The 13,781-nt window shown below is 39.3% G+C and overlaps 1 protein-coding gene across 2 annotated transcripts in view; it reads left to right on the forward strand.

The window, feature by feature from the left end:
• KALRN (kalirin RhoGEF kinase) overlaps positions 1 to 13,781 on the forward strand; it is a 466,317-nt gene that overhangs the window by 214,512 nt on the left and 238,024 nt on the right. For both annotated transcript variants that reach the window (XM_059476128.1, XM_059476127.1), the window contains exons 7-8: positions 4,677 to 4,868; positions 11,531 to 11,662. In XM_059476128.1, the coding sequence (XP_059332111.1) occupies positions 4,677 to 4,868; positions 11,531 to 11,662 (324 nt within the window). The remainder of the gene's footprint in view (positions 1 to 4,676; positions 4,869 to 11,530; positions 11,663 to 13,781) is intronic.

Consider the following 13,781-nt stretch of genomic DNA (forward strand, 5'->3'; position numbering starts at 1 on the left):
TCAATGTGGGCTGTGGGAAATCATATATTTGAGGTAATAAACTGTAGTGTGGTATTTTTCTTTCAAATAAGGAGCAGAGATTATTTTTTTTTCCCCTGTGATTCGAGGCAGTGCTTTTTTTCACTTCAGTTTCAAAATAAATTGTTACTCCTTATCACAGCTGTATAATGTTTATACTGAAGCAATAATACTTTTCACAAAGATGAATATTTAACTCAGACCTTCTTCAAGCAATATCAATAATCTAATAAATTCACTAGAAAACAAATCCTCAGTGTTCCAGTATGGCACAAAGCATACTAGGTGTAGCTCTGCACTTGTATACCTTGTGTACAAGCCATTTGTTCTGACCAAAGTTATTTGTATTTCCCTTGCCTGGACTTTTTTATGTCTGGATCTGATAATTTCCTTAAATTATGAGTTCCTGCTTTCTGCACACAAAAATGAGAGTATTCAGTGTTGATACTGCTGCTTGTCTTGTTGTTGGGGAATTACCTGACACCACACAGAGATCCATTTTATCCCAAATCACAATATATTTCTAACACATTTCAATTATCATGTAAAGACTAATAATATCTGTTGAAAATTCCCAATATCTTACTTCACTGAATGGTATTTTTCTGTATGTAGGCTGAGCTAAAATGCCATCCAATATTACATAGGCTACATGTAATTGGTCTTGTTATAGAAACTTAAAGGTCTTAAAGATGTCTCATGAGGGTTTTTTTTTGTCACTGAAATATTCTGCTTTGGATTTATGTGGTAGGCTCATTTCACATATAGTTTCTAAAGTCATGGTAGCACAGTATAAACTGGTTATTTTTTTATTTATTTTAAAGAAAAACCCTTCAGCAATCAAATTTCACTTTCAGCTAATCTGCAGAACCCTTCTCTTGTAGCCCACCTTTGCTGCTTGCCATCACAGTATCTCACCTAGTCCTCTAGGAAATGAGATGAACACTCCAGATTCCATGCAGATTTAATGCTTTCCACTGCTCATTTTTTTGCGTCAGGCATTCTTTTCAAAAATGTGTCACAAGAAAGTGTTGTCCCAGCCAGGCTTGGAGGGTTTCATTGGAGAGGAGGTCTCCCAGCATGCCCAGGAGGTGATCAGGGATGAATGCCTGTATTTCCCTGAGGGAGATCATTCCACAGTTGCAGCTCCATCTCTGTCAGTGCTCATTGCTGACACTGAGGGCTCTGATCTGGGAGGGACCTGGACGTGCACAGTGTTTGCTGTGCTGGTGGGACAGATGTGTCACATCTGGGAACCAGAATCAGGGTCTTGGCTGGGCCACAGAATTGGGCTGAGAGTTGGTGGACAAAGAGGGGAATGGGAGCTTACAAGGCACTGCTCAAGGCTTTTGTCAACTGTAAAAGAAACTCTTACCTATCATGATATCCATCTACATGCAGGGAAATTTTGGTTTTGTTTTCCAGCCCAGTGATTTTTAGAAGGTAAAAACTCCCCTTCTACGACTGAAGTTTCAAAGTTGAAATAATGAGTTGTGTCAAAGTCATGGAACATTGCTGTGTTTGAAGAAAAACTTCCCAAGGAAGTTTAGATTTCCTGTAGAAAAAGGTTGTTTTCATCCTGATTTTGATGAAATATTGCAAATAAAAAATTTCCATGAGAAGTGCCTTTGAAAAGCATGCAAGTACATGTAAAATAAATTTTGTTCAATGCTGAAAGGTACTTATTAGCTAAAATCTCAGTGCATCCTAGGGTCATGACTACAGAATGTCATCTGAGGTGCTTTTACTTATAGACAATATACTGTTTCCTCATTTTTTGACCTATTGTGCTCTTATGTAGCTATAAATGAGTGATCCCTGAGTGGTCCTCTTTGGGGACCCCTCTCAGGTTTGAAAGAAAGATGAGGTTAGGTTTAAATTTAAGTGAGACTTTCCATGCACCTACTATTGTGAATTTTCCAAGCCTAAAGGAAAAACAAAGTCACAGACATTAGTTGCTGTATTGAATTTATTTCCTGTTAAGATTGAAAGATCTATATAATGTTGACACAGAAGAAATCTCAATTCACTCAGTTTATAGAAGTGAACACACCAGAGGGAAAGGAAAATTTAACTTTGTGAAATGTCAACAGGTGAATTTCATCAGCACAGATTTTCCATTTTACTTCGGAACGTTACACATTGGCAGATAAAGATGAAAGACAAAACCTGGCTTACAATGTTTGTTCAGAAATGTCTTGCATTTTGTGGATTGTGGTCAGTTAAATGTTGGGGTTTTTCCTGAAAGTAAATTATGGATTTCCTAGAGGCCATGCTGCATTTTACTTCAATCTGCTACAGCAATACACAAGAGCCCATCACAGGTGATACTGCACTTAGGTGCATTTTTTGCTCAAAAATGAGCAGGAGAAGTTCAGGAGTCTTTGTTTTCTGAGCCTTTTCCGCCTGGTGCACAAAGAATTGGAGGCATGAGCTGGTGATTCCCAAACTGCTTCTTGCTTACTGCTGAAAAAGCTATGGAGTTAGTGGGTTGATACCCTTCCATGAAAAATTCTCATATAGGAAAGAGACATTTTCCTCCTTATCCCTGTATAAAAATACAACAGACATAACAATATATGAATCTATCTGACTTAAGAACTAGACTCTCAGAACATCTGCTGCAGTTCAGCTAAACTTTCCCTTACCCTCCTGTTGGTTAACACAGCTGTGCACTGGAGACATTGGGAACCACAGAATTCACAGTTGTTCCCTCCACGCCCATTGCATTGCAGTGGCTGAGATAAATAAAAAATAAAAATAAATAAACACAATCAGGATGAAAACAACCATTTTCTACAGGAAATTGAAACTTCTTTGGGAACTTTTTCTTCAAACACAGCAATGTTGCATGACATTGGCACAGCTCATTTAAGTTTTAGCACCTGTAGTGATGCTGCACTACTTCCCACCAAAAGGATTGACCTGAAATGTTGCAAAATTATCTTGGCTGAGGTTTTACTCATGAAGGATTTCTGGGAAAAAGGCTTAAACATTTAGTATGATTTCCAGTTTCTAACCTAGAGGGATACAAAGAAATGTTAGACTGTGGCTGGTGGTCAAAATTTCAAATCACAGTGTCTTTTTTTAGTATACTTTAAGCTCCGGAACAGTTTTGATTGGTTTCTCTAGTTATAGTGAAAAAAGATGGCTATTTCTTAAAAACTAATCAAACAATTTTGAGCCAAATCAAATTTTTAAGAAAAGGCTTTGTGATAAGAGGAAAAAACAAGACTGAAGGCTGGGTACTGCTTTAGATCTATAGTATTTATATGACAGTTGTCACAGCCAGGGAGAATTGAGTGGCTCAAAGGACTGGGGCCCAATCTTTTTCCCATTTAGCACCTAGAGTTATGATGAATGTACTTCATAGGTATCCCACACACTTTGCAGACATACTTTGCCCTGCTTTACAACTTAGTTTGGACCTGTGCCTACCTTGGCAGTGCTCTGTTGCATTTCATGTTTGGATTGGCAGATATCTTTCCACGTTTTGCTCCCACTCACTCTGATGAGATCCTGCTCCAACAAACACTTCCATCTCTGATTTATTATTTGCCCATGAGTAATGCTGCTAAAATCATCAGGGCTGTGTCTGTCCTTATGCCTGAGGGTCTTACAGATTCTGCTCCCAGAAATTTCTAAAGCCCCTTGGAAATATTTTAGAGAGACAAGAAAGCAGCAGTAAGTCATCATTAGCAAAACATCTCAAATTTTGAGATGTTCCTTTCCTCTGGTGAGGAGGAAGGAGAAAGGAAAAGTGCTTACATGAAGTGACTTTCCAGGAATCTGCAGGACAGCTGTCATTTGTCTTGTGATGGTGCATCAGTGTGGGACACTGTCATGATGACTATTTATTTTCAGCTTACATTCCTATGCAGAATGGGGGTATTGTAATGCAATTACATCGCTGTCTGAGGTTCAGTTTGAGAAAAAAAACTATTCTTCCACTTCTTCGAGGCTGAATAAAAACAATAATGGAAAATTCTTATGAAAGAACAGAAAATATTACCCTTTTAGAGGCTTTTGAATCCTTCTAAATGCAGAATACAGTTGAATAATATCTCTGCTGGAGAACAGCTTAAAATAGCCTGCAGAAAAGATAACATTTTAACTGAACACCATAATGTAATAGACATTTCTATGGAAACACTTATATTTCTATAGGATAGCCTTATGAGCTCTTTTAAATTCTGTAAGACTTTTCCATTTGTTGACATTACATGTCTATAAAGGATTATCAGACAGTTCTCAAAGGGCATAAATCAAACCTTTTACCTATGAATATGTGGACATAGCATCCAGAAATTAATGAATTAATACAACAAAAATATCAGAAATAATATAGAAGCAATGAGTAACAGGTGAGTGAGTAGCTGAAGTATGGCAAATTAGTTTTACATAAATGAATTCAAGGAGAGAGGGGGAGATAACAGTGTTAGATAATGGCATAGATGCACAGAAAGAATCCAGAGGGATGTGTTTTTAGAGTGGAAGGTATTCTGCCTGCTCTCCACGCATATTGAAGCAGGTGGCTGATTGCTCTCACTGAACTGCTTGGCTTTACTCCAACTGATGGTGCTTGGAATGTGTAATGAATGCAGAGGGTGGTCACAGTTCTTCCTTCTCTTTATTTATGTGTGCTTTTTAATTTTCAGAATGCCTATGTCAACATCAATCGAATCATGTCTGTGGCGTCGAGGCTCTCCGAGGCAGGCCACTATGCTTCCCAGCAAATCAAACAAATTTCCAGCCAGCTGGATCAGGAGTGGAAGAGCTTTGCTGCAGCTCTGGATGAGCGCAGCACCATCTTAGCCATGTCTGCTGTCTTCCACCAGAAAGCTGAACAGGTGAGTGGCTCTGGGGAGAGGCAGGATGGTTCCCTGCTACCTCAGTAAAGATGATGCTGCAGTTAATGCTTGATGGGTTTTGGCTTCTGTGCAGTGAGGCTGAGAGCTTTGTTCTTGAGGGCTCAGTGTTCCAATAACAAACTAATATTTCCACCCTAAAAACAGCCCATATCCCTTTGTGGGTAAGACATCTTTTCACTTTATTAATCTGATCATAACTGAAGTACACCGGTGCACTAACAAGCTGTTTCATTTCTGTTATTTCATTAGAGCTGTGAATAAGCTCAGGATTATTATGGTCAGGAAAATAGTATTTGCACTCATGTATGTGTTCTATGTGCAGAGGAATATTGCACACATGACAAAGGTGTAGACCAGCAGGCAATTTCTGGGAGCAAAAGAATATTATTGTTAATGAATATTACGGAATTCATTCCAACACTTACAGTGCTCTCCATAGCCCCAGACTTTGTTAGAGCTCACTGAGCAGAGATTTCAGAGACAGCTGTGAACATCAAAGAAAATTTTCCATACCCCTGAACTCTATTTTGTGTCTTTAACTAGTACTAGAACAGTTCCATAGTTCATAGCTAGAATAAAGATTTAAAATGTAACTGAATAAACCTTGTGCTTTTTTTTTGCATCTAAGCCAGGTTCACCTAATGATGACGCTTCAACATCGATGATATGTTGATTACATTCATTTTCCAGTGACAAACACTGCTTTGGGGCTCTCTTCAGTGTTGTTTGTGTGCTTGTTTTTCCAAGTAGTTAATACCAAAGTTACTAAGTGGGTGTGCTTGATATTTATAAAATAACCCATAGTTATTTTATATTTCAACCCATAGTTGAAGCATCTGAAGAAGAAATTGTAAGAGCTAAGAAGGAAACTGTGTCTGTTAAGCCAGAATATATGTGTAGAAGAGGTTATCTTAAAGAGTAAAGATTTTGCCCATTGTTTGTTTCTGACTGTGAAATTACAATGGATTTTTCTTTAGTCCATGCTTCTTATTGACAACAGGCAATAGCATAGAGCAATTACTCACCCTACTGGGCACTTACTCATGTAAGCACACTCAGTGCCTTTGATGGGACTAATAATGTATGAAGATGCCCAGTAAAAAACCTTTCAACTCCTTACAATGGGTACTGTAATGATTAGGTGTAGTCTTCATGTTAGTAATTGGTCAATCATCATATATTCATAAAGGAAAATCGAAGGATATATAGGCAGGCTTTAGTCACAATTAAAATGTTAGGGTTTATTAATGAATTAGATAGTTCTTGTTTGCTTGGTTATGTTTGGGGTAGTTTTTACCACTTCATAGTGTTTTGGGGTTTTTTGTTTTCCTTTTTTCATGAGTGACCCTCTATTTTTCTGAAGTGTCAGTATTGTTAGTTGTTTCTGAGGAGCTGCTGAGGTATTGTGCAGCATGAAACGTAATAAACCAGAAAACTATATTGACCTGCCTGTCACCTCTTCCCAACAAACTGAAGTTTGTGTTGTCTGACAGGAGCCAATTTGTCATTATTAACAGACAGGAAAATTTGTTAATTGTGCCAGCAGTTGCTCCTCACTTGCAGTAAGAGAAAACTCAGAGGAAGAGAAATTCTGAAGTGAAACCTGTGAACTCAGCCACAAAAAAGAAATGTGAATGTCACTGTGTCCATGAGCCAGTACTAAAATTTCATCCCTGCCTTAGTAACTCTGGCATAAACCAATGCCTTGAGCTAATAATTTGGTCATTTAACCTCTGTACAGTATAAATAGTGAGGTGTTTGAGATTTGGTCTGTAACTAAGTCTGTTGTCTATCAAATATTAATTCCAAATGTGACTCTTTATTAGTTGGCATCCACCAGGGTTTTTTTTTTTAACTCAAATCAGGGCTTCATTATTTTACAGTAAATAGGGCTTACTGTCAAATAGGGTGCTATTGTGAAGCAAAGATACAGATAAACCCACTATTTCCTCTGTTGCAGATCAAATCTATTTTTGCTCCCTTTGTTCTCTCAGTAAGGGTAATCTTGTGCAGATGCAGCCAGTTCTTCCAGTGTATCCCTGCTTCCCTCTCACTGATCTCTGGCGCAGATTGTCATTCCTTCTCTGGTGCAGTAAGCTCCTGCAGTCCTTTTGTTCATCCCTTCCTGCTGATTGAAGGTCTCTGTGATGCCAACAGGAAGCCAGCCTTCTAGGACCATCATCTTTCAGCCTCTGGCACACCCCAGCCTGCAAGGGAGTTGTTGGCTGGGGACAGAGATTTATGAAATATCTATAATATGCAACCTGAGCAGGAAGAAACTTGTTTTCTCAAGGTCTCTTCCTGAAGACCCCACACAGAAAACTGCACAGAATGCAATTTGTCTGGTTTGGAAGGATGAAAGGCTAAGTCAACCCTGCTGGGAATTGAACCTCACATCTGTCTTCATGTGCCTCGGAATCACAGTGCTTTCCTGGCTTTTATTGCAGATACATGTGGCATGTATGAATGGGACTCAGCTACTCAGCTGAATTCATTCCTGGATGAATGAATCCTTTATTTATTTATTTTCCTTTTTTTTTTTTTTAGTGTGTGCACACATACTTGTCCTTCTTAAATTTTTAAGCACTGCTAATACGTACGAAACCATCATCAAGAAAACAGCAAAGAAAAGGAAAAAATAGAAGAAAAGAAAGAAAACAAGACCAACCTTGCCAACTACATAGCCTCCAGCTAGGCAGTCTTCAACACAAGTGTCTGATCAAAGGCCAGTAGACTTCTCTCAAAACAGCCATTTTGTCCAGGTCAAGGTACCACTCAACAGATTCACTGGAGGTGTTTCCCAAATGTCCTCTGATTCCACCTGCTACAAATCTCTCAATTCTGTGGTGTTTTCTTCCTGCTTTTTTTTCTTTAATTTCCTCTCCTTTTCTCATGCTAACATGGAGATATTCTAGAGCTAAAGGGAATCTGCTTCTCTGGGTTTATATATGTCTGTAGCTCTTCAAAGTGTCAGGAGGATGTAAGACAACATGTCTTATCTCACTGAGATTTCAAGAGAACTTGCTGATTTACTCCAGATGAGATTCCAGCTCGCCAACCACCAGATGGAGGAAGCACCCACACAGGTGTCCTCCCCATTTTGGATGTAATCTCTGAATGGGCTAAAGTGTTCATAAGATGTTCACTCTACAGGTCCTGTCAGAATGAACAAATTAATGTTTGGAATTAGCCAGGAGATCTCAACCAATTAATTCTAGCTCAGAGTCTACCCTCAGAAGTGCATGAGCAGAATTACTGTTTAAGGCAGTAGGTGTTAATTGCACACATTGGATATTTATGCTGATTCTCAGAAAAGTGACCCCTGACCATTTGTTTCATATTACTTTACTCACCAACCAGGAAGATTACTGTTATCATCTCTCAGCTCTGCCTGGATCTATCTAAGCACATCTTCAACTCCATTGTATGAACCAAGGAAATGGAAATGGAAATGGAAATGGAAATGGAAAGAAATGGAAAGAAAAGAAAAGAAAAGAAAAGAAAAGAAAAGAAAAGAAAAGAAAAGAAAAGAAAAGAAAAGAAAAGAAAAGAAAAGAAAAGAAAAGAAAAGAAAAGAAAAGAAAAGAAAAGAGAAAGCCAGTTAATATTGATAAGATGGAGGACTAAGACCAAGATATATAGGGAAATTCCAGAAACAGCATCAGGAAAAATACAAGTAGCTTCATACAAAAAATTGAAAAATTCACGGTAGCAAGAGGTATTAAGAGTCACTGAGGAAAGATGTCTTCCCATCTTTCCCCATAACCATTCTGGCATGAAAGCACACTAGAACTTTGTTTTAGATTTTCTGGGTCCCGGTGAACTCACCCTGCTTATCTGGCATCTTGCACACAGAGGCAAAGAGTGAGCAAGAAATCTAGAGAAATGCAGAGTACAAAATGTCTGAGCTGTGTTTTGGAGCAACCACCTGGTACAGCAGAGCAGTCCCTGAGGAAAATTAATAAGTCTGACAATCCTTTATTACCTGTTAGAATTTCATACAGATTTTGCAAGTCAGGTTGAGGATTAGGAGTAAGTATAGGTCATCATTTTAAAGATGCTTTTGGATTGGATCAGAGACACAAAGGTACTGTAGGGGCTTCTTTAATTTTTGAGAGACATTCTTCCTAATCTTTCCTAAATCCTTGTAAAGCATGGACAATTATTTTAGCCTGTCATTTCAAATCATATTTAAGGGGGTTTTATGTTCCAAATAGGGGATATTCTAGTCAATAAACTAATTACAAATGTAAGCATTTCATTTAAATGGTATTGAGTTCTAGTAGACACCAATGACTCCTATTCCAAACTAACAGTTAGTACAATTTTACAATTTTAAATGCAAGTTTTTGCAACTCAGTCAAATGGTGATTTTGTGTTGTGATAAGAATTTGCTTGTAGCATGAAGAGTTACATTTAAATAATGTTTTTGTCTGCCACAGTGCGTGACAAATAATAAAAAATTAACAAAGCTGCTCTTTTGAAAATATCCAAATCGATAGCGCTATGGCCTAAACTAACACTTTGCAACAATCCATAAAAAAAACCCTATTTGCTCTTCCTGAATGACTCTGCACACATAGCACAGACCACTCTGCACTCTTTCAGAATATCAAACTCTGACAAGCTGCATCTCTTTAAACTTTTTAAAACAGAAGATGCCAACTGCTCTTGCTAGTGGCAGAAGCAAAATTAACAAAGTAATTGTGACATTGTCTATGTACAAAAGATAGATGCAAACCAGCAAGGTGCACGTGTGCAGTGGATCTTCCTGAGACTTCTCCCATGAAATGTGCAAATCACAGTCTGGAGATGTGACAATAGATGAGCAACATGACTGTAAGAGCTTTTACTGAAATGGGCAGAATCATCAGTTTTGATAAGAGCCATAACAGTGTGATTCCAGCTGCAGGAGTACTCATCTGTGAGGTGTAAAGGTCTTTTGTTCACTGTTTTGGCCAAGAGATTCATGGAACGGCCCCAAAAGGGATTGATCTGATCTCTGTACTCTTAAACTGCGTCAGAAATCATGTGAATTCCATTACTTTGGCAAAAAATGTGATGACTTCAGCTTTATGCAGGGATGTTTGGAGATTTCATCTGAACAGATTCAACAGATCATAAGTCAAATCAGTACAGGAGAGCCTGCCATCCTTGCCTCTGGCTTTCTAGAAAGCACAGTCCTCACTGGTAGATTTGTACTTTGTAGACATGAACTCTTAGGAATTCGTCTTTTGTCACAAATCTTTGTGCACAGAAGTGTTTACAGTGCAAACACTTTAGAGCCTTGATTACACAGCAGCATGGTGAATAGCTTTACACTACCAATAAAAAAGGATGCTGATGCCAGAGACAGAGTTGAATTGGAATTCTGTGCTTTGAATCTCACAGCCCTTCATGCTGTGAGTGAGTGCTTAACTAACAAGCCACAGCTGGACACTTCAGGAGGTGACAAAGCTGTGATCCTGGGGTGCTTTTGTGGCATTATACATTCGTCCTACAGGGCACTACATCTGTTACATAATTAGCTGTTCTTTTTTATAAATAGCCCAAGGTGTGGCAGGCTGGTTTAACAGAAAGATGGAGGAAGAGAAAGCATTAATGAGAAGTAGTGAGGTGGCATTAGGCAGCTCATATGGACAAAATATGAACATGTGAGCTGTGTCATTGAACCAAGCTCTCCTTAAAAGAAAAACAGGGTGGGAGTCTTAGAGACTAAATTCCTCTTTTCTTTTACAGAGCAGGCAGCACCCAGGAGAGCTTCCTCAGTTTGTTCTGCCAAAGTGCATCAGCATTGCTCTGGAGGCCTTTAGAGTAGGAAAAAATATTTTTTCCACCCCTTTGCACCCCAAAGTGTTCAGTTTCTGGCTGGCTGTTAAGGCTTCCAACCAAGGCGCTAAACCATATCAATTGCAATGGCAATGTTTTTTTTTTCTCTCCCTCTTCATGGACATCTGCCCACCAGGAACTGGACTGAGACCAGCAGCTCATTTTGTGCTGGCTGCCTTGCAGCCATCAGATGGTAATGGCATCTGATCACTGCTGACCTGGGCCAGAAGCACATGGGACACAGGGGCTTAAAGCCTTGGCATCCTAATAGTAACCCTACCAGGCTGGACCTGGGATGGAGCTCCTTGGATGCAGACTGTTTGCTTTTCACTGAGATGAATCTCAGCAGTGATTTTAAATGGGAGTTTTCTCATGTGAGTAATTTTAAGGACAGGTAAATGAGGGCAGACAGACAGATGAGACAATGCCAAATGTAGCTGGAGCTGTCACTGTTCCCTGTGCTTCACACTGGTGTTTTTTCTCTAAACATGTTGCAGCCTCCCTTTTGCAGTGTTGTAGCCTCCCTGATGGTGTGCAAGGGCTTTTAGAATGGGTGTTTGCTGAACCTGCTTAAATAAGGATTTATTTTTAACCCAGAAGAAACAGAAAACATTCCTTTAGATCTAGGCATCCTTCAGAGTACTGAGGAGGTGACAGGAATGTGCCTTTCCAAGGTGCCCAAAAGGACTCCTTTGTAACCTCTGTGTTCTCCTCAGTCACTGCTGCAGTCATGTGTGGCACTATGCAAAATTCTCTAATTTTGGTGAGGTGTTTTGTGTCACTGTTGCTCATTGTTCCTGGAATTGTTTCAGTTCCTTTCAGGTGTGGATGCCTGGTGCAAAATGTGCAGTGATGGAGGCCTCCCCTCAGAAATGCAAGACCTGGAACTGGCCATCCACCATCACCAGACCCTCTACGAGCAAGTGACCCAGGCTTACACGGAGGTATGTTGTCCCAGAGCAAATGTGAGTGTCTGCTGCGTGATAACAGACACAAGGCTGCATTTAGGAGCTTGGCTTTTCTAAATGAGGTAGGATTTCCTTTCCATTCCTGCAACTCTTTCAAAGATAGAGTCAGACCCAATCCCAGGCTGTAGTACATGACTTGCCAGCAATTTGCTTGTAAGGCAAGAACCAAAGGTCAAATCTGAAATCATACAGAAGTGAAATCTAGAACCAGTGTTGGCACCCCAAAGAAGAGGCATTTCTCTGTCTCTGCTGAATTGGGAACTCCTTTTTGCCACCAGCACTTTTACTCCTTTCGCTTTCTTTCTGTGGATGAGTCCTGGCTCTAGCACAGGTATGCCAATGGCTCAAAGGATGCCAAAGGCCTTTTTCTTCAATGTACAGAGAAATTTAAAGTCCTAATTGCAACAAATGCTCAAAAGACTGCTTTAGATAGAATCTAGAATCATTGAGGCTGGAAAAGACCCATAAAATCCTGAGTCCAACTGCTGAGCTAAAACTATCATCTACCACTAAATACTGTCCCTAAGCACCATCTCAGATGTATTTGTATATACTGTTGTAAAATATCTCCAACCTAAATAGGCTATGTGCTTTTTTCCTTTAAAAGAGGATGCCAAGAATGCTGAGACAAATTCTCTGGAATTTTGTCAAAAAAACCCACATGAAGTTCTTGCTTTTTTCCCCATTCAGGCTACAGCATAACATAAAAGCTACTGACAAAAAGACAGTTCCTCTGTGCTGTGCTGGAGTGTCTCTCTGGCTGTGAAGGGATTTTGGGGATTTTGCTCCTTGCAGGGTTTTCCAAGCTGGACTGGAGGACTCTGGTAGTGTTTGCTATACTTAGTAAGTTACCAATGAAGACTCCAGGACAGATTAAAAAAACAAATGTATTTATGTGAATATATATAATATATATATATGTACATATATATGTATCTCCCACATGCTCATGCCTTGCTCTGGTCATCATAGAGGAATTATATATTTTCTCTAAACCCCATTTTTTTTCCCTAGTGCAAACTGTACATGTTTCACAGATGGCACCATTAGTCTTGTCACTTCCAAGGCTCTGGAGGTCTTCCTGAGGATATATATATCCTCAGGACATAAAGGATATCTGCAGATTTTCACTTATTCTCTATCTTTGCATACAGCAGTCATGGGATGAACCAAATCTATCCTTTGGTTCACCCAAGGTCAGATAATTTATTTCAGAAGCATTTGCATTCTGCCCATCCTTTCCCTACCAGAAAGCCAGGAATATCAACAGGTGATAGGAGTGTGTGTTTTGTGTCAGGTGGTGAGCTAAACTTTCACAGAGTCCAGCAGCAGTTTGCTTTGACAAATGCAACATTGGATCTTATACCTTACTGGGATTGCAAGCCATGGGGTGTGGGTCTATTTAGCTTAAGGCTTTTGCAATACTTAAAAATATGTTGTAAATAAGATGTAAGTGAAGGGATGGGACCAACCTGGGTTGTTTTCCTTGTCTCCTTGCACAATCCTTGAAAAATTTGAAAAGATTCTCATGAAAAGAGCTTTGTTGATTTATTTTTGCAGTTATGAGGAGAACATGGAAATGAATGAAAGAGCACAGTAGGTGGCTTCTCCAATTTTGAGACTGGTCCTTTCAGAAATCTGCTCATTGGGGAACTCTGAGAGTGCAGAACTTCTGAGCTATTGATTGGGAATGCAATAATAGTCACAGTTTTGGAAAACAAACTTTTTAAGCTGAAGAATTTCAGAGCTGCAGATGATATGAAACCCTGGAATATCTATGTTATCTTTGAGAATAATGTGTGCCACTGGTTACCTGATGGTCACCATGCTCATTTTAATTTATTTAGTCCAGTGTGATTGGGACAGGGGTATAAATTGGAGAGCAGACGAACACTTCTAATAGCGTCTGATTTGTATTGATGATAATTAACAGGACAACACAATGACTTCAAATCTGGTGTTTTATCTCTGTCTGTCCAGGGAATAACCAGGAGGTTATCCCCATCAGGGAAAATCATAACTTGTAATGTCTGAGGCTTTTTAGACAGACAACAGAAGCAAATTGCCATGCAACAGATAAAAACCTACTAAATCC

The sequence above is a fragment of the Ammospiza nelsoni genome, chromosome 7 (assembly GCF_027579445.1).
Source record: "Ammospiza nelsoni isolate bAmmNel1 chromosome 7, bAmmNel1.pri, whole genome shotgun sequence".
Taxonomy (NCBI): Eukaryota; Metazoa; Chordata; class Aves; order Passeriformes; family Passerellidae; genus Ammospiza; species Ammospiza nelsoni.